This window comes from Cryptococcus neoformans, chromosome 6 (assembly GCF_000149385.1).
Source record: "Cryptococcus neoformans var. neoformans B-3501A chromosome 6, whole genome shotgun sequence".
NCBI lineage: Eukaryota > Fungi > Basidiomycota > Tremellomycetes > Tremellales > Cryptococcaceae > Cryptococcus > Cryptococcus deneoformans.
Genome location: NC_009182.1, coordinates 561,335 through 582,835, shown reverse-complemented (window position 1 = coordinate 582,835; position 21,501 = coordinate 561,335). Strand labels below are relative to the sequence as shown.

The window sequence follows — 21,501 nt, the reverse complement described above, 5'->3', positions numbered from 1 at the left end:
GTTTAGTAAAGTTTCAGTTCAACTGATTAGTTAAATAATGATGTCACGAAAAAAACTTAAAAAAAGGAAAATAAATGTTGAATAATTCATCTCAAATGCGTTAGGGGCCAAGGAGAAGAAGACCAGACCGAAGGGGTCTCCTTGGCGAAATCCCCTGGGAGGAGGACAGTACATGTCCATCGCAGACCTGCACCGACGAGTTGCTGTAAGACCGTTTACCTGCCTGATAGAGTTTGGGAGCGTGAGTAGTTACTGCGGTTGCCATTTCCCCTCATGTCGATGCAGTTGAAGGCATTAGATGGCGTCTAGAGGCAAAATATAGGTGTGATGGCCGTTCACTGCGCCTTTGATTGCTCGCTCAGCTGCCCTGATAATTGGTTCAACACCGCCTGAAGACATCATTCCCATCTGGAAGGGTAGAAGAAATTCCAGTTTGAAGGTGGTTGTGAGAATGGCCTTTGCCCAGACTCGGTAGAAGAGGCCGCCGACTGCGGTGGGGCGTACAGAGCCGTTCGGTTGGTGAAGTGAGACGAGCTTCGAGGCTAGAAGCATTTCTTTGCTTAGTAGAGTGTTATTGGTAATGCCGCGGCTCATTTCGACGAGGTATTTGCAGAACATGTCACTCTTACAAACCAATTTCAGAGGGGGTCCAGCCAGATATACCAGGCGCTGCGTCAGGGTTCGATTTGCCAACTATTTCCGCAGTAAGTTGGGAATCAGAGCTGAGATTGCCTGGCGACCGGGGATTGAGGAGGTTGAAAGGATTGGGGGGCCTCTGTGGCATGCTTGTTGAGAAGTTGATTGAGAACTTCAGGAATGGGGTTGGGCTCCCGTCTCCTATCAATATCCTGGCTGCTGCCACAGTATCCCCTTCTCGATCTTCCTAATGGCTTGATCATCCCAGGACATTCCGCTAGCTCCCCTGCCTAGCCGAGCCAGCATTTCCAGCCGGTCATAATTCGTTAAACAGGCCCAAAGGCGAGAAGCTGTTGGTTGGGGATGGCTAAATGCGGGGACAATTCCTCTCTTCGAGATTTGGAGGTGGAGGGCGAGGTGGGCTGCCGAGAAGGGGGGATAAATTTTGTCGACGAGTTGTTCGACCACGGTTCTGAAGGCTCGCTGCGCACTTCCGGGTAGGGATTTGAAATTGGTAAGGAGGCGGGAGAGGTGTGGGAAGTGGAGGAACCCTTCGATTGCGCGCTTGGGGTGACCTTATAGGGGTTGCATTTCCGTCCCCTCGACTCTCCGCTAGCCGCCTATAGAGTTGGAATAGACGGGGATGACATGTGGGGCAGGTTCCAGAGACAGTGACTGATTCCTGGCTTGGGACAGAAGCAGGGAGGGGTAGACATGATGACTAATTCGACAATGAGTGAGAATCAGAGAGAACTTGGTGGTAGCGATGAATTTATTAATAAGTTAAATATGAAATGAATCACCGTAACTTGCAGATAATTACTTGCGAAGGTTTAATACGATCGGATTAACAGCATTTATTGTTGGGAGACGGGACTTTGCGGAGATGACGGTGACGGATAATTGAGATAAAGATGATGATATGATACGACCCTTATTTACATTCAGCAGCATTCGTTAATATTATATCACACTAGCGATCCATAATAGTACCAACTCTCCTTTTATGGCGGCAAAAGCCCTCATCGCACGACAAAGTGGTCTCTTCAACGATCCTCTTTCATCGTTTCCTACGTCCTGTTCCATCATCCCATCCCTCCCTTTGTATAGCAGCTTGCTACAATGAGCAATTCCCCCCAGAACCATCTGGCCCAACACATTCCCCGTAAAACGTCTTCCCCACTCTCCTCACCCAGTTCCTCTGTGGGCCGTGGGATGCCCATTGCGCCATCCGCTCACGAGGGGCCGTCTGGAAGCCCAGCCACCAGCTCCACTCTTCCTCTCACAGATGACGAAAGTGAGCTTACCGAAGAAGAGGAACCCGAAATCACTCTCGTAAAGGACAACGATCCTGATGACGAAGCAGAAGAAGATAATGATACCGATGATCTAGCAGATAACAGGTAAGTTTATCGTTCTTGGACTACTAAATAATGGTCCTGATTAAGCATCTTCGATTGTATTGTTAACTTGCAAACCAGAATGAATCGCTCGGAATCTCAAGCAACCACAACATCCTTGACACCACCTCCATCCGATCCTGTAGCTGCTTCTCCGGTCAATACTTCACAAATAATCAGCTCAGACATTCCAGCATCAAACACCCATATACTCAACGGCAGTATGATTCCCGAGAACTATTCGCACAAGCGCGACGCCGGCCAAATTATATCATTCAGTCATACAAACAAAGGGAGCAATGGTGATGGAGACATGACGATGCGACCTGCAGAAGATGATGGCGAAGACAGCGACCAGGGAACCGTCAATGGTATGATGAATGGCGCAGGAGAGGATATCTTGCAAAGACCCATTAAACGCCTTGGAGAGCCGACAGACATTGCCGATACAGGGAAGGTGGCAGTACCAGCATTCGCAGACGCTGAAGCCCATATGGAGGAGTATGGCTGGATCGGTACGTACGGATGCCGCATTCTTTATCCATGTCTTACATTATGCAGAACCACCAGCACCCGAAGCAATCCCACCTATTTTGCTCAAACAAAATTCTCACGCTCCCCCTCTTCCTCCATCAGCTCTGCGTCAGCTTCTGCTCGTAGAGGTCAAGCTTGCTGAATTGAGGAATTGCCTTTATCTAGAGAGGATGGAAGAGGCTGCAGCGGAGGAAGAGATGATATTGGAAGGTGAGTTTGGGTTACCCAGGCGAAAAATCTCATGGCTTCTAGGAACGTATCCCGCCTTGAAATGCTTATACAAAACCCTGGACGAGCGGCGTGAGCGCTTGCACGAAGGCGCCTCTAGAAGGTTCGAAGCTCAATTGGCCGAGTTTAGGCGGATGAGAGACGCTGAGAGGCACCTCATATGGTCGACTTGGACAGTACGTCAACATTATACAATGTTTCCAGTTACTTAATCAAATGTTTAATGTTCACACCTTTCACATAGGAAGAGCGAGATAAACTCCACTGGGACGAATTTCAGACAACATGGAGCAAGCGTAGGAAATTGGCCCGCGAGAAAGGCTTAATTGAGACAACCAGGCTCAGTGAGTACCTATGTCAATTAAGCAATTAATACTCATGGGACGTAGCAAAACCTGTCCCGAGTCTTGATCACCCTCACAGTATCCATCGGTTTGACTGGTATCAAGATGCTGTTCCAGCGCCTTTGGGGGCGGACATAGCACAAATGGAGGCTTTGGCCATGGTCAGTCGTTTGATAATGTTAAGGCTGCATTTTAATCCAAAGTAAATTGCAGAGCCGAAGGCCGCCCCCAATGTTGCCTTTAGCCCGACGTGCTTCAACTGCTGCTTTGCCATCATCTTATACCGCAACAGGAACAGTACAACATTCTAGTACTGTATCTGACGGTCCGAACATATACACTGCATTTGGGCGCACGTCCAGACCGACTAACTCTAGTTTAGAATTCACAGCTGGTACTGCTGCTATGTAAATGGCATGGCGAGGATTGCAGAAAAAATGTCGCCGCCTTTGAAACTTGTACACGACAAGCAGGCAGTCAGTTGTGTAGATGTGGGTCCTAAGATCATTGCAAATTCAGCAGCCGTACGGTAAATGTGGACAATGATAACATATATCATGATTGCATGTACCTCATCATTGCATGTATGGCTACTCAATAAGGCGAGATTGATGTCGCCTTAAATGTTCTTCTTCACTTCGTCTTTGGCATCCCTCGCGGCGCCTGCAGCCTTCCCGAGTGTGCGGTTAGCGCCCTGACGGGCAGACTCAGCCGTCTCAGCTGCCTTGGACCCAAGGTTGTCAGCAGCGGATTTGGCTTCGCCTTCAGACGGAGTCTTTGTGTCTGTCAAATAATGCCTAGTCAGTATCGAATGATGCACGTCGGATTTAAGACTGACCGATGGTGTTCTTTGCACTCTGGGTGGCCTTTTCGGTGGAGTCAATACCGCTCGCGAGTGTCTGGCCAACCTTCTTGTTGAGCTACCAAGCCTCATGTCTCAGCGGCAATGTCCAAGTATGATGATAGGACTTACGTTCTCTGCGGTCTCCTTCACACTATCAGTAAGGGACTTCTGACTAAGAGCAGAGGTGCTGAGCGGTCGGCTAGCTCTTGAAAATGGAACGCGTGGAACGCGCGTGGCCATAAATCGGACGACGGACATGATAGGAAGTTGTGAAAGGTGGTTTAGTTATGCGAGAGATGGCTTGTAAGTAGTCTTGGTAACTCCACTTGAGAGCGCTTGTTGGGTCGTGAAGTGCTGGGAACGTAAATCATCATCATCCCAATAAGATGAAGGTATATATAGTGGAGACGCAGTCATGACAGATGTGACATAATAGTCTAAAGTCTGGTGTCTGATGACGATACGAAGTAAAAGGTCAAATGATAAAATAATACAAACTACTGCTGACGATCTGCAGATGATGACACAGACGGAATACAGCAGAACACAGAACATAATAATGATATTACATAGACGCAAGGACATGGATTTGAATACTGGATCAGGGTGGCAGAAATGACGTCATCTATGACGGATACACCAATGAGCCTTTTATTAGGTCCGACGAGAAGACTCGGAGCGGAAGAGTACCCGGCCCCCCCTCCCTGCCGTATGTTGTAGCGTACATCCTTTATTTTGTACAATCGATTGTTTAGTTTATAGGATAGGTTTATTAGGACAACTCTTTGTAAAGCATGTCAAGACGCGTAGTGTGCAGTGCCGCAGTGCATGTGGCTAATGAAGTGATGAGACCACTAGGAAGTATCTCGTCGCTATTATTCTTTTTTTCTTATCATATTGCTAACGATCCCGTATCACCACCGTACCCTAAGCTGGATCCCCCAATACAGTCTGTGTAACGTTAAGTGTCAAGAAAACCTCCTCTGCTACTAATTGTTGTCACCAAACTTCCCCCCTTACAGCGGTATACCGGGAGCGGGTTTGAACCATGCTGGAATAATAAAGGGCGATTATTCTCTTATTAGGAGGTTATCAAACTGGGGCCTGGATACGTGGTAACTCCTTCTACCACTTAAAAGTCTTTCCCCCCTTTTTCTCCATCAGGACTTACCAACTGAATACACACTAGAGGCACGAGCTTTTCTTCTCTTATTATAAGGTTACCCAACCATGTCTCACAGTAGCCCTTACCAACTCTTCTCAAATAGTTATCTATAACCATCCAAATAAGAATTATTACTAATTCTTACATAACATGTTATTAATAAATTACCATTTTATTAATCTAAACCGTTGCTCATCATGAACAAATTGTTCGCTCCGAACGCACTAATTATGTCATCGTGCCTCCTGACGCGTATGAGAATCCGCCGCAAACAAGAGACCGGGGAATGATCCTGAAATCCCTCCTACGTAGAAGTTGTCTCGTATACTTATTTACGTCTTACATTCAGTATCGTTCTTCTCTCCATCAACTATTAATTCTCCTTTATTCATCTCTTCGTCGCTTCATCTATACTTTTTCATCCATTTAACGTCTACATTTGTCCATTTAAACAGCAACAATGGCAGTCCTTCAACAGGCTCTTGCGCCCTTTACCCTCAAGGGATTCTATCTTCTCACTTGGGGGACGGCATTGGGCTCCAATGTCTACAAAACTCTTGTAAGACAACACTTCGTCCAGTTGAAATTCCATTAGCTGATATATATGTGCGTTTAATGTGTGATAGTCCAGTTATCGAATTTTTAAGGCTCTCCCGCGACAGACATTTGGTACTCTTCAATCTTATCTAACGCCACTCTATTTTTCGTTTTCCTCGATTACTACATCGGCCCTTCTTCTCACCCATCTCTATTTCCATCCATCTTTGATCTCTTCGCCTCGGGTTGAGCCACACTGGCTAACTTCTGAGGAGGGTCGACAGGGCCTGTTGATCGTGGCCGGCCTTGTGCCTCAAGTATTGAACTGGCTTGTCGTTGGGCCTTTGGCGAACAGTGTTGTATTTGAAAGACACAGATTGGAGAGGGTAGAGGGAAAGGAATATGACGAAGCCAACGTAAGCGATTATTTCAGGAACATGACATGTCTGGTTTAGCTGATATGTTATCCAGCCTTCGGATGCCATGAACAAAGTGAACAAAAAGTTCACTACCTTGCACACCATTAGCTCTGTCCTTGACACAGCTGCCCTCCTCGCACTTGCAGGTTTGGGTCTTGTTGTTAGCATGTAAGGAGCTGCCTACCGGCAAACGTAAATGTCTAGAAGTCGAAGTTCGAAGAACAAACAATCATATGCAGCACGCTTCTTCGTGGTGAAATATATCGGTCATAAAATTCTTAAGTTCGTATCGCTCCACTGTCATCATACCTAAAAGTCGGTTTATACTAGATAACCCGGGATTTGGGCGAATTATGACAACCTTGGTGTAGTACATGGTCGCCAAGCCACCTACTAACGTACAACACTTCTTTCATAACTCCGACTGACCCGCATTGGTCATCTATCTTTTATTTCTCCATTTGATAAAACTATTTTTATTAGTGTTGTCGATATCCGGCGTAAGCCGGAAGACCGGAAGGAATTCCTGGGATGTGCGTTGATTGCGTGGAGTTCGACGACGCATTCATAAGGGACTGACGGATTTGAGCATCTGCAAAGAGTGGAAGTAACCGAATGAGCTCTAGTGTCTGACATCCCATGGAAAATCTTACAAGGATCAGTATATGCCAACTGCATGGTTCGACTAGGTTCATCGACTCTGGGCATGCCATCTCCGTCAAATGCCCCGTATACATCAATACTGGGTCTACTCAGCATGGGATGATGATCAACAGAAGGCTGGGAAGAATAAGCTGTTCTGGCAGATACAGGATGATCATATGTCTTGTCGGTTCTCCGGTAGGCGTCGGAGGCATAATCTCGAGCAGACTCGGACTTGTCGCCAAGCTGCTCTTCATCGGCGGCCTGAATGTTAGAGTATGATATGCCTTCAGATGCCGGGGGTAACACTATTAGATCCCTATGATTGGTTTTCTGCTGTCGTCGGAAAGTAATAATGGTGAGGACAAGCAGGATTGACCAAGCAACTAGACCGAGAGGAGGTGATGAGCGCATAGAATGATAAGCAGCTGAATGTCACGCACTGGATGAGAACCAATCGAAGATTGCAGACGCCTTTTTGGTCTTGCACCAATTCTGCAAGCCACTCTTGTAACTGTCGCCAAGGTCAGAGTGAGGGTCATTACTGGAATTTTTGCAACCTTTTTCAGTCCAGGCTATATAAAAGTAGACTCCAGGTAAGTTGTCTGCTGTATATTATAGGACGATAACTCACCACTAATAGTGACAATAAATGCTGCTAAAAGCATGAGAAAAGTCCCAAAAGCATGGAGTATTAGTGTCGACCGCGTTTGAGCTAGGAATTGGGCAGGACGCTTCAATTTGTCCCATCTATCAAGAACTATTAAGACAAGGATTGGGTAGAGGAGAGGAAATAGATCATACCGATCATAGACAATGGGTACGACCATCAAAATAACGGTCAAGGAAAATGAGAGTAGAAGCAGAAACAGGACAAAACCGGTTCCTCCCGCTACATTTATGTCGGCCAATCAGCATTATTGAATGATGATTATAATAATTGTTAGGATATTAAATGGACAATACCTACACACAGAGAACCATTTGGCCTGAAAGCCGGCCACTGCTCCCATGGTACAAACGGCAATGAAGGTGCAGAACATCTAAAATCAAACCATTAGATTTTCCTACTCTTCGACTGATAATACAACTCACAGCAGCTGAGTGTAAGATAATGTGTGATCTCTGAAGCGATGGCTGCACGTCATCAAGTCAGCATGTCATTGAAGAGTCAGGATATATCCACTAGTGATCGGAAGATGACCTAGATGAGCCTGTCACCTACTTCTGCGTAGTCATGCTTATCAGCGAATGGGTTTTCCATATTGAGTCCACATCCATTCGATCGCTTGAGGACATTGCGGTCTAAGTTGGATTTGAAGATTTTTGAGAGCTTGTTGCCGATTGAAGAAAAAGCGAGTGTGGACTTGAGTTTGTCTATCATTATGTATAGTGAATTGCGTAGTTGAAAAAGCCGAAGCCGAATATCAAAGATGGGGTAAGCTGCAAACTTTCACTTCTAGGGAATAGAACGTAGGAAGGGAAGCAGTGTAACAATGCAGTACTAGTAGCTGGTCGCTGTTGTTGTTGATGTTGTTGTTAACGTTGATGACCGCTTGTCCGCTATTATTACGAACGCAAACATTCGATGTTAAGGTCGAATAAAAAGCAGTCCTTTGAAAACTTTCGCTGAATAATTAATTGCGTGTCTGGTGAAGAGGACAAACTGCCAAAGGTAGTTGACTGATGTCTGTACTTAACAGGGAAGCGGCAAGATAGGTGTCAACGGTGAGCTGTGTGGATAATAGAAGATAGAGGAAGTCTATTTGTTGTAAACGGAACCAAATCTGAGGTAAACACGGGTTTTGTGATTGTTGTGCATGAAACTAGGCTATTTAAAGGCGCATTATTCATCCGTAAAAAGAAGGTCCGATTCTGTAGTATCATCCTGTAGATGTTATGTCTGATTATTACCTCCGTATTGAATAAACAATAATGGCCATTTGAAAATGGTCGGAAACGGCAAAATAACGAAATACGTACCCCGCCAAAGTTGCTGTTTGCTTGTGAAGCCCCCTTCCTTGAGCCTTCTGGCTTCGTCGGAGACCGGTCAATGTCCGTCGAGGAGCTTTATGTCAATTATCATATAGCTTTATTTCCTATTTTATTTATCTTTTTAAGTGAAATGATTTAATCTAGCTAATCAACAAGTAAACTGAATGAAGTACTCTTCACTCCCCCCGGCTGACTTCCATCTTCTGCAATCCCCCTATACCTCAACAGCATTAGAGATATATTAGCAACCGACTGCCCTCCTCCAGATTTCCCAAGCTCCTTCATCCACCTTTTCATAAATAGTTAAATAAATTAGAGATGAAAATTATATGATGAATGTTTTAAGTACAACAATCTGAAGTGTAATAATTAATTAAATATAATTGTTTTCACATTAATAGCCTTTGATGAGATCATCAGAGAAAACAGGAAAGAGAAAGAAGAGCCTCAAGGCGGCAATAAAAAAGCAGCGGATCTACTAATATTTGATCCCGCAAGGGGATTACAAACTATTGGCCAAAGTAGATAGACGGCGGCCGGGGTAGATGGCTGAGTGGCTGTAGGTTAATATATTTGTAGTCGCTTGATTTTCGCCACCATATTGTCTTTACATATCTCGTTTTACTGAACCCCTTCTCTTATTTGTTGCGCCTCTCACTCGCAATGCCGCTTTCCAACTCATAGTAATCACGAATCTAGCCATTATACGCCACACTTCATTGGAGCCTAGGTCTTGAAGCATCATCACCTAGTAACCAACAGTTCCCTTTGGATATTATTCACATTGCGACAATAGTGTCGAGATGTCGTCGTTACCTGAAGATGGCATTTCTGGAGCTTCAGCGGACGACGCTGGAGAAGATGTGCAGCCTGCAGATACTGTTGGCAATGTGAGTATATCCTACCAGCGCGTCAATTTGCTGATTGCCCGTATGCGCAGGCTGTGAATATGAGGGATTTGTCCCATGTGTTCGACACATCTCTACAGATGCCCCTCGAATCACAGCCAGGCAGCACCGTCGCCACTCCATCGTTGTCTCCCAGCTTAATCTCTACTGCGGAATGGGAGCAGGAACTCGCAAGCTCTCCCCCTGCTAATTCTGCCGTTCACACTAGTCGTCCTTTTCCATCCGCCTCGGTCACAAGCAGACAAAATGAACAACCGTCCATTCTTAATTCTCATTATCTGTCACCTATTCCTTCAAGCCCTAGTCAAAAATCTGTGACAGCGCCTCTTAACGCCCCTGACTACTTGTCACAGAGGACCCTCCCTCCAGAGCCTGCGTTTCCCTTTCCCAGTAGTATGTGCCCAGTAATTATTCATCTTCGTGAATCGTTGCTGATTTCTGGTGTCACTGCCCCTTGCCACTGTAGTCAAACATATAACGCCAAATGAAAAATCAACTCCTTCTAATCCGCCTGTCGCGGGTAGTGGCCAAGCATCTGCTGCTTTGTCAAGGCCCAATTCGTCTGCGAGTAATGATGGCACCTCAGCCTCGTTGGCCGGAAAAAACGAGGATAGCTCCGCCGCTATGAAATCCGTTAGCCGCCCGGAGTCCATCGCAGCCACTACAAATGGTCACGATATCATAAGCCACGCGTCAGGAGAAAAACGTCCAGGGACAGCTATCAAGTCTGGGCGGTCGTCCTCGTCTGCCGTGAAACCACCTGCAGAGCTGATCTCCAAAAAGTCCTTTTTCCATAAAATGTTCCATCCGAATCAGGACAAACATGATGGGAAGAATGCTTCTGGGCAAAGCCGGCTGCATCTTGAACTCCCTCGCGATGCGCCCAGCAATGGCCTAGCGAGTGGCCGAGTTAGTCCGTCTGTTATGGGACCGAATACCACTGAGTCGCCTCCTCTTACGCCCTCGGGCAATATCTCTGATATTGATTCACGACCTCCATCTCGAGCGCCAAGTCGACCTCCTAGCGTCAGGCGTCAAAACTCGGCCCCTGGCCATGATATCTCTGTTCAAACTTTTGTTGATCCAAAGAATGCTGTCACGCCTCCCGTAGGTGTATTGGCTCCTCAGCCCCAGCGCAGATTATCACAGAGGTCAGCTGGCTCTCCTAGTCGTCGATCTGCTTCCGCTGGACAAGGGGTCACTGCAAAGAAGGATGAGTCTGCGGGAAACAGTGGTACTAAATTTACTCTCAAGGATCTTGTCGGACTGGGAGATAATAAGGTTAAAAAAGCGTCTGCAGCAGGTTCGGCCAAAGGTTCAGATCGGGGATCAACCAGGGGGAGTGAAATAGGAGACAACAATAGCACAGCATCGTTGTTAAAAAAGTATGGTGTGTGCGATCGTGCTGCCATTGGCAAAGGGGCGACAGCAGTCGTCAGATTAGCGCATAAATGGGATAGAAGGGAAGAAAAACTGTACGCGGTGAAGGTAAGCAGTGGCTTGTGCTGGATTAGTGCACGTATCTCACATTCTTAATAGGAGTTCCGTAAGCGTCGTAAGAATGAGACAGAAAAGGATTACGTCAAGAAACTCACTTCAGAGTTCTGCATATCGTCAACCTTGCACCACATCAATGTTGTTGAGACAGTTGATTTAGTGCAAGATGAAGCACATCATTGGTGTGAAGTCATGGAATATTGTCCCGGAGGCGATCTCTATGCCGCAATCAAGAAGGGAGGCATGTCCAGCCAAGAGGTAGAGTGCTCATTCAAGCAAATAATGCAAGGCATTGCATATCTTCATTCCATGGGAGTGGCCCATCGAGATATTAAGCCTGAGAATTTACTTTTAGATGGAAGAGGACATGTCAAGGTGCGAGAAAGTTTTATAATGTATCCCGTGTTGCGGTAAAGCTGATGTCCCCTTGTAGATAACTGATTTCGGCGTTTCAGATGTGTTCAGAATGTGTTGGGAAAAGAAGACGCACATGAGCAAAGGCTTATGCGGGTCGGAGCCTTATATAGCGCCGGAGCTGTTTGAGCAAAAAGGTTAGCGCTAGTCCTTTTTTTTACTCAACCGGCATGTGACTGACCGATCTTATTCAATTAAGAGTACGATGCTCGTCTTGTTGATGTGTGGGCTGCCGCTATCGTATTCTACTGCATGCAGTTTCAAGAACTGCCATGGAGAATTGCAAAACCAAGCGATCCGACATTTGCCGCCTATATGCAGCAATACAAACCACAACACGTTGTGGACGCGAGTGGCGGAACCCACCATCCCACCCCACCTCCGATCAACAACTTGATCCCAAGGGAATGTCGCAGTGTGATCAAACACATGCTTGATCCAGATCCCAAGACCAGATGGACCGTGGATGAGGCGCTAAAGGACAAATGGCTCGGCAATGTTGAGGTCTGTCAGGAAGGCCAAGAAAATAGTCACAGGCACATCACGGCCGGGATGGATATCGTCAGAGTGTAGATCGTTCAGGTGGCGTTGACGGACCGGAACGAGGAGATGGAACACTGTTCAAGCGTATTGGTCATTCCTATTATATCGCATCTGTTCCAATGCTTTTCACCTATCGTTCTGCTTTATTTTCTTTTCGATATCTGTACATACAAGCAATGCTAGTGAATAATAATATTAGACTTCGGAGTATAAAAAGATGATCAAGAAAATATCTGCTGCACTTTGAAATTAATCCTTCCCTCGGCCTCTACTACGATATACAGAAGATATTCTACCATCGTCTCGGGCTTTTTTTCTAACCGAACTTGTGGAGGAATATATCAACTTTTTATCATAATTTGTATTTGTAAGTATCAGCGCCTCCTTTGTAATTAGGAAACCAAATGATGACTATCGAACGTATAAATTATGAAAAAAAATTACCAGGCCGCATGCTCAAATATATATAAACAATTTCAGCTTCCATCATTCTTCATTCATTCCTATAACATGTGTCACTGCTCAGCCTTAAATAAATTTAAAAAAAATAAAGTCGGGTCAATCGACACAAGGAGGGTGTGTGGGCTTGGTTGAATCACAAATAACTCGGGACAAATTGTATTTGTAATGTTGGAACCCGGATAATTGTATTTGTAATGTTGGAACCCGGATGATTAGTGATCCTGGCGGAAGGAGAATATGCATCGAAAAGTTTTGAAGAAGAGATTAAGTACAAATGGAACGAAGAACAAAGCCGCATGGAGCACGAGAGGCGGGGAGAGGTAGGCGACTTCTCACATCAACCCCCCTTCTTCCACCGACCCGAGGTATTATGCAGAGGATAACGACGCAAGCGGCAAATGGACTTCTGTACAAGCTATTATAAATACTTAAAAATGTGTGTTAAGGAAGTAATTACATTACATAAACACTGATGGCACGCCTATCAAACCGTCAAAAACCCCTTTTCAATTTTACGAGGCAGGTCCTTATTAATACCCTTCAATTATCAGCAGTCATTCCGTCCATGAATTATAAACATCATATCTTTCGGCTACTCACACATGTTAGCTCGCTTTACGTCTCACTTTCCATCTGCTACTGCTACCACTGTCAACATATTATCAACGCGAACACTCAACTAGTATAGACTGCAAGATAATCGGACTGCTCACCGAGTTTTTCTAGAATGGTAAGGCCAACCGGATGGTCATGAAGCACGGCCAGACTTATAACAATCATTCGCAGTCCAAACACCACCCTGATCTGTTAATGTGCCGAAGGCAGCCCGGGATAGGTTAGTCAACAATTTAGCGTCATCAGGCTCGCTACTTATATTAATGACTTGGCAGCTATTGGCCGCATGTGTGAAAAGTGCGATGGCAAATGGTCAGTCGCTATCGGTGCTTTTTGTTCAGGAGTTGAGTTCATTGAACACACTCAACTCTCGACTTCTTACTGTCTCATTTGAAGCAAATTCTGACATCTGCCATTTTGCAGCCCGGTCTGTGACTCGTACGTAAGGCCCATGACTTTAGTGAGGATTTGCGATGAGTGTTCTTGTGAGTGTCAAGATTTTTTTCTGTCTTTGATATTTCTCCTCTGCCATCTATGTAGTTTTGAGATCATTGTTATTGTAAATGCTGACACACCACAAGTTGGAACAACCGCAGGTAAATGTATAGTTTGTTCATCGCCTGGTATGTTGTTCCATAAGCTTTCGACCGCCTACCCACGCTAATGCTGCTGCTAGCCATATCGGATGCCTATTATTGCACGGAATGTACTAGGCTAGAAAAGGATCGAGATGGGTGTCCACGAATCATCAACGTGAGTAATGTATCCCACGGTCTCAGCCCGCGATTCAACTCACGAAGATGTTTCACTTTTCTTTGTTCCTTTTGTTTTCCATTGTCTGGTCACTGACATAATACGCTGACTCTTATTACTGGCTACGACAGATGGGAGCAAGCCGGGTGGATGCCTTCTACGAACGAAAAAAACTGGGGTAGGTAGCGCTTTTACCATTTCTGTCATTCTTACTGATCAGTGACCGATGCTTCCTCTCAGACTCGAAAAAGGCGGAGGTTTCAAAAAGGGATAGAGTTTTATACAGTTTCTATACTCTATTTTGTTTTTGCTCTGAGTAATTACAGACTTCCCCTAGGATAATTGAAGTAAGGTCACACCAATATTTTGCGGCCATAGGGAAACTGGTCTAATCTTGGGTCACGTACGAGGCATGTGATATGTAATTGGATAATGACTGTGCAAGAAGAGTTTCTACACTACCAGTTTGCGAAGGCTCCGCCATAAAGTAGGATTTAAGTTTAACGACTTCATAATGATATTTTTGACTTGTACACAGCTTTAATAAGGCTGGCCAACTAATATTTAGCACTTCTCGCACAGCACTATCAACGCGATTTGAAACGACCACGGCAGAGTATTACAACCTATCTGGAAGTAGCCTGAAAGCAAACACTCAGGTGCTATGAGAAAGGTCGCCGACAGGAAGAATGAAGTAGCTGGTATCCTTGGTAAGCATCCCGGCAAGCCCTGTGTATGCAGCAACCGCGGCAGTTAACTTTGATCAGACATGTGTCAGCTTTTCCGGTAATATATTCCTATCGTACGGACTCACGATACCGAAAGCGCCGCCAGCCTTGGTAGCATTAGTGCTGGGTGCCAAATAGCCCGCGGCGCTACAACCAAGTGTTAGGTAACTGTCGAAGATAGGAATAAGCTATTTAACTCACAGCAACCAGAAGGTGATGTCGAGGAAAACGAATACACAAATGAGGGCGACGGACGATCGAAGACAGGCAAGCAATAGGATGAATGTCACAAGGGCCCAAGCTACAAGATACAGACCCAATGCGTTGTCAAGCATGGCCGGATCGTCATACGAAGCGAGCACTTCAAATTGTGGAATGTAAAGAGCTGCAGAAAACAGTGAGTACGCCATTTCGTAACTAATGACGAAGTATGCCCACCTGCGAAAGAAAGCCAGAAGCCGCCGTAAGAGCAGAACGCCGTTGCCTAATTGTTTTTCCATGAATCAAAGGCTCTCTGACGATTCAGAACAAGCAGCAGGAAGGACCCACTTACACCAAAAGTGTTACCGCATGCCCATTCTTCGATTCCCACGATGATCTGACAAAGACCTCCATAGCCTAAGGCCATGCCAAGTATCACGTTATGTACGGTGATACCTCGAGTTGAAATGTTAAATAGGGAAAGCAGAAATGTTGTGGCTGCGAAACTTGACAAACGACATTCTAGTCAGATCAGATGTCCGAGACCAAATGAGAGACGGACCTACCTGATCAGACCCAAAGGGGCGGGATTGCCAAATTTCCTGTGGAATACGGGGAAGGCTGGCTGACTTGTGTCCATGGGATGACCTCCCGGAGTTATAAACCTTGTCATTGGTCCGCCTGTTCCGTGATAACCAGTAGCACCATTGGAGGGTGCGAAGGACGCGTTGTCGTTTGTTAAGTGTCGGTCTACTACATCATCGTGACCGCTGGAGAGCTTTGTTTCAGACATTGTCAGAAGATTGTGCGTTGGTGGTGCTGATGATAGCTGGGGGAGTATGTAGCTTTACAGAAGAGAGGAATCTGTTGAGAGTAGAAAGTGGAAAGTGTTGAGGGAAATTTAAGATGTTTGGGTCGTGCGGTGTGCTTTATTTATGACAATCCATAAACAAGTGAGTATACCCGACCTAGCCGGGCGTTTCACGAAACGCCCCATAAAAATTTAGCAAGCACCTGACCGAGCTTCCGCTTGTTGGTAACTTAATCGCCGAGCTCCGAAGAACCCAATAATTAATCCCACTTCCAACCTCAGCATTGCTCAGCCTAACATAAATATAACCCGTAATAGCCGGCCTCATTGACTACCGGCTATTGCGTTTCGCGTCGTTATCGGGATGCGGTTTTCATGTCCCACACTGGGCGAGAACCCATTCCACTACGAAGTTCCGTTCGCGTCCGTTCCCATTTGTCCAACCTCGAATACGTACAGAATGGCGATTCGAGAGGGCTAATGATATAGCCTCCGGCACCGGTTATCCCCAATGAGCGCGTTCAAGTCAAAAGTCTGGGCGCTGGCATTTACAGCCGAGCGTCGTGGACTTGGTGATGTGGGCAGAAGTAATAGCTATTTTTCCCGACGCAACTTTTGCCATGGCAAAACCTGTATGCCAGCAAAACTTTTGTTTGGGAACCGCTTGGGTCCGCCGTTATAAAATAGTGATAATATACTTGTAAGTAGTATGTAGTAGTAACTGGGATATTTAAGGATGCATTATTCATCCTGTAGAGGGAAGGCCTGATTATGTAGTATCATTTGGTGGAATGTTACGTCCTAACATGTTCGTATGTGGCCATCTGAAGATGGTCGAAATAGGCCAAAACCATCCCGATGAACCCAGCAACCAAATGTTCCAATTTGCGACGAGTTCCTGGCTCCTCAGGCCTTATTTATTAAGGCCTCAGCGCCAGTCATTAATCACATAAATGATAGGCGCGCCCACACGCAGGCGGTCCTGACTAGCGAGCAGCACAACGCAGTATAAATATATTTGTTTATAAAGGCAGTCGTCAACATTTAACAGTTGAACAACCATTATTATCATATTAAGCCAGTTAATACCCGCAGATGTCTGTCCCCTCTCCCGATGCCCTACTGCCGGAATGTCCCCTTCTTCTTGCAGTGCCCGCATTAGACGTGCGATGGGTACACGCAGGTGCTCAACAGCTCAATCTTCTTCCGATCCCTATCACTTCTGCTTCAAACAGCTTTAAAGCGTTCTCGAAAAACGAGTCCTCAAGGATAGAACTACGGTGGCAAAGCACATCGGAGTCTGAGAGGCTCAAAGCAATCAAATCGTGGGGAAGAAATGACGGCGAGGGGGCTTTTCAAAGTCAAGAGGAAATAGTAAAACAAGGAGAGGAGATCGGCCATGATGATGAGCCAGCGAAAGGGAGTAAAGGATGCGACGCGATAGATCGGCCAGATGCACATACAGTTGATTCCAAAATGAAGAGGGAAGATGCAGAGGAGCATTTGGATCTGGACGTGGATGATATGCCATCTGGACAAGACCAAATCAACAAGCAATATCATACATTATTACTCGAAGCCAGGAGAAAGAACGATGACTTGGACTTAGTCCAAGGTATCCCCGTCAGCCAAGTAAGTGTTCAGGACTTTTGGCTGTAAAATAACTCCGAATGATGTCTGATGAACGACCGTAAGGACTCATTATTTGAGGTATCACTGTCGACTCTGTCGCTTCATCCAGTATTTTGGGCTCATACAGGCCCACGAGTGGCAGTGTTGCGCGGAACATGGTTCGTAAATGACGAATCGAGGCCTTGCTGCTGGGAGCTTGCCGAGGAGCTGGAGAAGGCTTTCCTGTGAGTATAAATATCTAGCTTAGATGATCAGAGACTAAAGTCACGCTTTCTTAGGGAGATTCAACCGTGGCAAGTGGGTTTAGAGGGTGGAGAATAATGGGATGGGTCTCTGCTTACTTCCTTAAATATTGCCCAGCGATCATACAGTCACGAGCTCGCTACGGCATTGTCGCTGGGATCCTCAGGGGAGGAAAAAATCAAATATACTCTTCCTTCGAAATTTGGAGAAGGTCTGGGCATTATCTTTGAAGACAGTGCAAAGGGCCGCATTGTAACGTGAGTTTATGTTTGGATCTGTCTCTAGATTGAAGTATAAGTTTGAATAGATCCGGAACTCTCACATATATCACACGCTTGTTTTGGTCTTCTTTAAAAGCCCGGCCCACTGGCACATATGTCTATCGGGGCTACAGTGCTGCGTGTTCGGCGAAAGTGGAAGTGGCGGCAGATACTACAGCTACTCTCGTGGATTCCGAAGGAACCACTCACGTCAATACCAAAAGCCACTCTTACGAAAAAGATGATACTCAGGATGGACGTCTTAATTTACCCGGGAATCAAAGGCACGACCAGGCCTTAACTGCTCTGGACACTGCGTTCAAAGACGTGAAGGAGACTGCAGGACAGGCCATAGAAGGAGTGAAAGAGGGATTCAAAGATTACGATCTTCGAGAAGAGCGACGCCAGACTCCAGCGCCAGGAAGCAATGATGATGAACGAAAAGCGCTGGAAGAGGAAAATGCTCCTTTAGTTGGTACATTCTCTGAGGAATGAGCCTTCAAAACTCTGATGTAAAATTGACAGGTCCACGACACCGAAGACGTAAATCCATGTACTGACCTTATTCTTGTAGTACATGGCATAGGTGAGAAAATTTATTTTAAAAGCTACAATTCCTATATCATCGTTGTTCGCAGGGCAGCAACTTGCTGCTCAGCATGAGGCATATAACTTCGTGTGAGCGCCATGCCTCATCATCTCTGATTTGAATCACTGATGAACTGGCAGTTATGCTGGCAACCAGTTGCGACAGATGCTTAGGTAAGTGGAAAATGACTTTCACTCCTAACATTCTCTCCAGAAAGCAAACCTCCAACCCCGCAGTCGCTTCAATCATAAGAGATCGACGATGTCAAGTAAGTCAACGTTCTCGTGTTAGTTTTGCTGGGTTAACATGTGCCTGTGTTAGGTACTTCCAGTACAATGGCGAACATCACTCAACCTGGATGAACGGAAAACTGAAGAAGAGTTGCTCCACGGGATAGAAAACCGTTTTACCATATCTGGAAAGTATTTGTCAAGCATAGATGGCAATAAATGACACTTTTGACTTACTTGCCAACAGATATCACCATACGTAGCTCAATCCCTTATGTCCGTGAACTTACCAACTCTGTGAGTATTGAGTGGTGATGGGACACTTGGGGATGACTCACAGCTGCATGTCATGGGATAGGTACTACTGGATATACCTCTCTTTATGTCACATCATAGACAAAAAATGATTGAGGCTGTCTGTTCGCAGGCCAATAAACTTTATCGTCTTTGGATTGCTAGAAACCCACACTTTGAAGAGTATGGAAGAGTCCATATCATTGCTCATTCCGTGAGTCTTAAAGACATGGCAACTGCGGGATTGGGGGCGAGAAGTAGGGCGCTAAACTTTCCAAAGCTTGGATCCGCTTTGGTAGCTCATATTTTATCCAATCAATCCACCAAAATGCCACGATTATCGCAGCTTCCTAAACAGGTCATTTCCGAAACAATGGACCGCTTTCTTTTCAATACAAGCAACCTTTTCCTTGTAGGCAGTCCTCTTGGGATCTTCCTCCACCTTGAGCAAGCTCAACTTATGCCGAGAAAGGGGAGGGAAAGGACTATGCGTGAGTGTGGACTTATATTTATTGGGGCCTGCTGATGTTTTTGCCAGACTCTCCAGCTGATGAAGCGGTAAGAAGTGTACACGCAGCGTTGATATTATTGTTGACCTCTGGCCCATGTATTGTAGCTCGACCGAGCGGGAAGATTCGGATGCTTGGCTGTAGACTCGTGCGTCACCGACCGTCAACCTCTTGCTCATTATATGCTGACTTTTACTCAGCCTTTACAATGTCTTTTACCATACGGACCCTATTGCGTATGTGTTCTTTCGGTTACTTCACATGTTCTCGCCTCTTTCCCTTGCTAAACATACTTGTTTATTTTGTAGCTATCAATTGAATGCAGCTGTCGACTCCCAACTAGCATCTCAAAGGCCCCCTCTCGCCATAATGTCCATGACAGCGCCCTTTTATGCTCCAGTCGCAGATAGCATCAGTTCCATCTCAAAATATTTACCCGTCATACTTGGAGGGGGTGGGGGCAATGATACAAGATCCGGTAATAGGCCCGGTATCTTTCGACTCCCAAGTGGGATCGAGGTGAGCAACTGACCGCTAGGCATCAAAGGCTTGAAGACTAAGAAATATCACAGATGGCAGGTCCTAATGGCGAAGAGAAGCTCCAAGGATCTCGAGGCGAAAGACGATTTTCTGCCCTAAATCCACATGGCAACGTGGATTTCTTCTTGCCCTCTGCTGGAGTTAACGAGTATCTAGGTAAGATTTCATCCAGACCGACGGATACTGAACACCGAACTTTCGCCCCTAATAAACATCACAGATATGTTGACTGCTCATCTTTCGTATTGGACAGACTCCTCTTTCGCGGCATTTCTCCTAACTGAGATATTTTCTACACGATTAGATCAAATGAGGACTGGAATGGGCTTAGCAAATCAACCACCGTCTGAAAATGGAGTAAATATCTAATCTCTATCAAGTAATACACATCTCGATAGTGCACAGCATGATTATTCACAAGCTGTTTGATAGCTTTGCTATTATTGATCAGGTCCATAATTCAGTATGGACACTTTTGTATCATCAGTGGAGGGCAGTACTTGGGTCGTATTTCGAGGAAACCACGGCAGGGCATCGAGCGATATAGCAGTCAATGCGGGTGGCATTCAAATATGTATATGGGGGATAGTTAGTTAGCGCTATCGTTACTTCACGAGTATGGAGCTGCGAGCTCATCTTAAATGATGTACCATCACTATTCTTACCTTCCAAACGACTTGAGTGAAGTGTCCGATCACATCTAAGAGTTTACCATAAGATTCAACAGGTCCCTTTTTCATAAGGCTGATGATTTTTACCTGAATAGCCTGGATTATCCCATCGAACCCTAATTGAGGTATAGCATGATAAGATAAGTTTTCAAAAACAGTGACACGTTTTACTTCTCAACATCAAACAAATAATGTTTCACCAGCTTCCGACATCCATCCATTAACATCTTCTCGAGATGTCCCAAGCATGATCCCCATCTGAGATTCTCGGCTGCCTTACTTTTATAGAAGATAGATTGCACCATCATTAATATTCATGCCAATCCATCCCAAACGGTGGACCGTACTACTCACGTATGTTCTTTGTTACAAAGCGAAGTATGCTCTCCAGCTATCTCTACCTCGCTCGTCCCAAGTGACGCGACCAGCCCCATAAATTATTCGAGCGTCGTTATGCGCTTTGATCCAAGCTTGAACAATATGTCCATCCTCACGAGAAGAGCTCATCATTGAACTCGGGCCAATCAGAGTTACAAAGTTTCTGTAATAGCAGTTGCCGAGGCCGTCAGATCGAGTAAAATATATGTACTTTCAGAAGATTCAGGATCAATCGCTATGGTGGCAATCCCATGCGAGGAGAGGGAGAAAGAAGGCACGGACGTCTTATATCGCGAGACGCTTCTGTAGCCTGTCACATACATAGTAGAAAACCACAATGGCTGTCGAGGTGGTCATCATTGATGGAACTCCTTGCATCGTGCCATCATCCCTCACAGCAGCCAGTACATTGACTCTGGGAAAAGTTGATGGTTGCCTTTCTCCCAAACGGTGAAACTTAGAGATCCACTGGCCTGAAC

The 21,501-nt window shown here is 45.7% G+C and overlaps 8 protein-coding genes across 8 annotated transcripts; 5 read left to right on the top strand and 3 right to left on the bottom strand.

Annotated features, from left to right (window-relative positions):
- Positions 1 to 1,758: 1,758 nt before the first annotated feature.
- CNBF1810 (hypothetical protein) lies at positions 1,759 to 3,553 on the top strand (the record flags this gene model as incomplete). Its single annotated transcript, XM_769925.1, has 7 exons — positions 1,759 to 2,039; positions 2,118 to 2,551; positions 2,598 to 2,780; positions 2,823 to 2,974; positions 3,043 to 3,142; positions 3,188 to 3,303; positions 3,356 to 3,553. The coding sequence occupies 7 exons, from the start codon at positions 1,759 to 1,761 to the stop codon at positions 3,551 to 3,553; spliced, it is 1,464 nt and encodes a 487-aa protein (XP_775018.1).
- Positions 3,554 to 3,761: 208 nt separating this feature from the next.
- CNBF1800 (hypothetical protein) lies at positions 3,762 to 4,244 on the bottom strand (the record flags this gene model as incomplete). Its single annotated transcript, XM_769924.1, has 3 exons — positions 3,762 to 3,925; positions 3,981 to 4,062; positions 4,116 to 4,244. 3 exons carry the CDS (start codon positions 4,242 to 4,244, stop codon positions 3,762 to 3,764), a joined length of 375 nt encoding a protein of 124 aa, XP_775017.1.
- A 1,367-nt stretch (positions 4,245 to 5,611) lies between these two features.
- Positions 5,612 to 6,279, top strand: CNBF1790 (hypothetical protein; the record flags this gene model as incomplete). Its single annotated transcript, XM_769923.1, has 3 exons — positions 5,612 to 5,710; positions 5,778 to 6,104; positions 6,160 to 6,279. The coding sequence occupies 3 exons, from the start codon at positions 5,612 to 5,614 to the stop codon at positions 6,277 to 6,279; spliced, it is 546 nt and encodes a 181-aa protein (XP_775016.1).
- A 307-nt stretch (positions 6,280 to 6,586) lies between these two features.
- Positions 6,587 to 8,133, bottom strand: CNBF1780 (hypothetical protein; the record flags this gene model as incomplete). Its single annotated transcript, XM_769922.1, has 8 exons — positions 6,587 to 6,699; positions 6,761 to 7,135; positions 7,193 to 7,324; positions 7,384 to 7,499; positions 7,554 to 7,641; positions 7,720 to 7,792; positions 7,845 to 7,886; positions 7,975 to 8,133. The coding sequence occupies 8 exons, from the start codon at positions 8,131 to 8,133 to the stop codon at positions 6,587 to 6,589; spliced, it is 1,098 nt and encodes a 365-aa protein (XP_775015.1).
- A 1,414-nt stretch (positions 8,134 to 9,547) lies between these two features.
- CNBF1770 (hypothetical protein) lies at positions 9,548 to 12,136 on the top strand (the record flags this gene model as incomplete). Its single annotated transcript, XM_769921.1, has 6 exons — positions 9,548 to 9,634; positions 9,685 to 10,045; positions 10,119 to 11,140; positions 11,192 to 11,524; positions 11,583 to 11,700; positions 11,763 to 12,136. The coding sequence occupies 6 exons, from the start codon at positions 9,548 to 9,550 to the stop codon at positions 12,134 to 12,136; spliced, it is 2,295 nt and encodes a 764-aa protein (XP_775014.1).
- A 1,159-nt stretch (positions 12,137 to 13,295) lies between these two features.
- Positions 13,296 to 14,210, top strand: CNBF1760 (hypothetical protein; the record flags this gene model as incomplete). Its single annotated transcript, XM_769920.1, has 8 exons — positions 13,296 to 13,298; positions 13,355 to 13,403; positions 13,459 to 13,495; positions 13,607 to 13,668; positions 13,765 to 13,806; positions 13,860 to 13,936; positions 14,068 to 14,114; positions 14,177 to 14,210. 8 exons carry the CDS (start codon positions 13,296 to 13,298, stop codon positions 14,208 to 14,210), a joined length of 351 nt encoding a protein of 116 aa, XP_775013.1.
- A 381-nt stretch (positions 14,211 to 14,591) lies between these two features.
- On the bottom strand, positions 14,592 to 15,658 carry CNBF1750 (hypothetical protein; the record flags this gene model as incomplete). Its single annotated transcript, XM_769919.1, has 6 exons — positions 14,592 to 14,693; positions 14,751 to 14,811; positions 14,866 to 15,049; positions 15,103 to 15,148; positions 15,218 to 15,371; positions 15,432 to 15,658. 6 exons carry the CDS (start codon positions 15,656 to 15,658, stop codon positions 14,592 to 14,594), a joined length of 774 nt encoding a protein of 257 aa, XP_775012.1.
- Positions 15,659 to 16,771: 1,113 nt separating this feature from the next.
- On the top strand, positions 16,772 to 20,342 carry CNBF1740 (hypothetical protein; the record flags this gene model as incomplete). The annotated part of the gene is made up of 16 exons (XM_769918.1): positions 16,772 to 17,308; positions 17,372 to 17,532; positions 17,587 to 17,605; positions 17,669 to 17,808; positions 17,859 to 18,286; positions 18,541 to 18,668; positions 18,722 to 18,822; positions 18,894 to 18,927; positions 18,989 to 19,138; positions 19,205 to 19,415; positions 19,463 to 19,482; positions 19,541 to 19,581; positions 19,634 to 19,669; positions 19,742 to 19,952; positions 20,006 to 20,129; positions 20,194 to 20,342. The coding sequence occupies 16 exons, from the start codon at positions 16,772 to 16,774 to the stop codon at positions 20,340 to 20,342; spliced, it is 2,490 nt and encodes an 829-aa protein (XP_775011.1).
- Between the last annotated feature and the right edge of the window lie 1,159 nt (positions 20,343 to 21,501).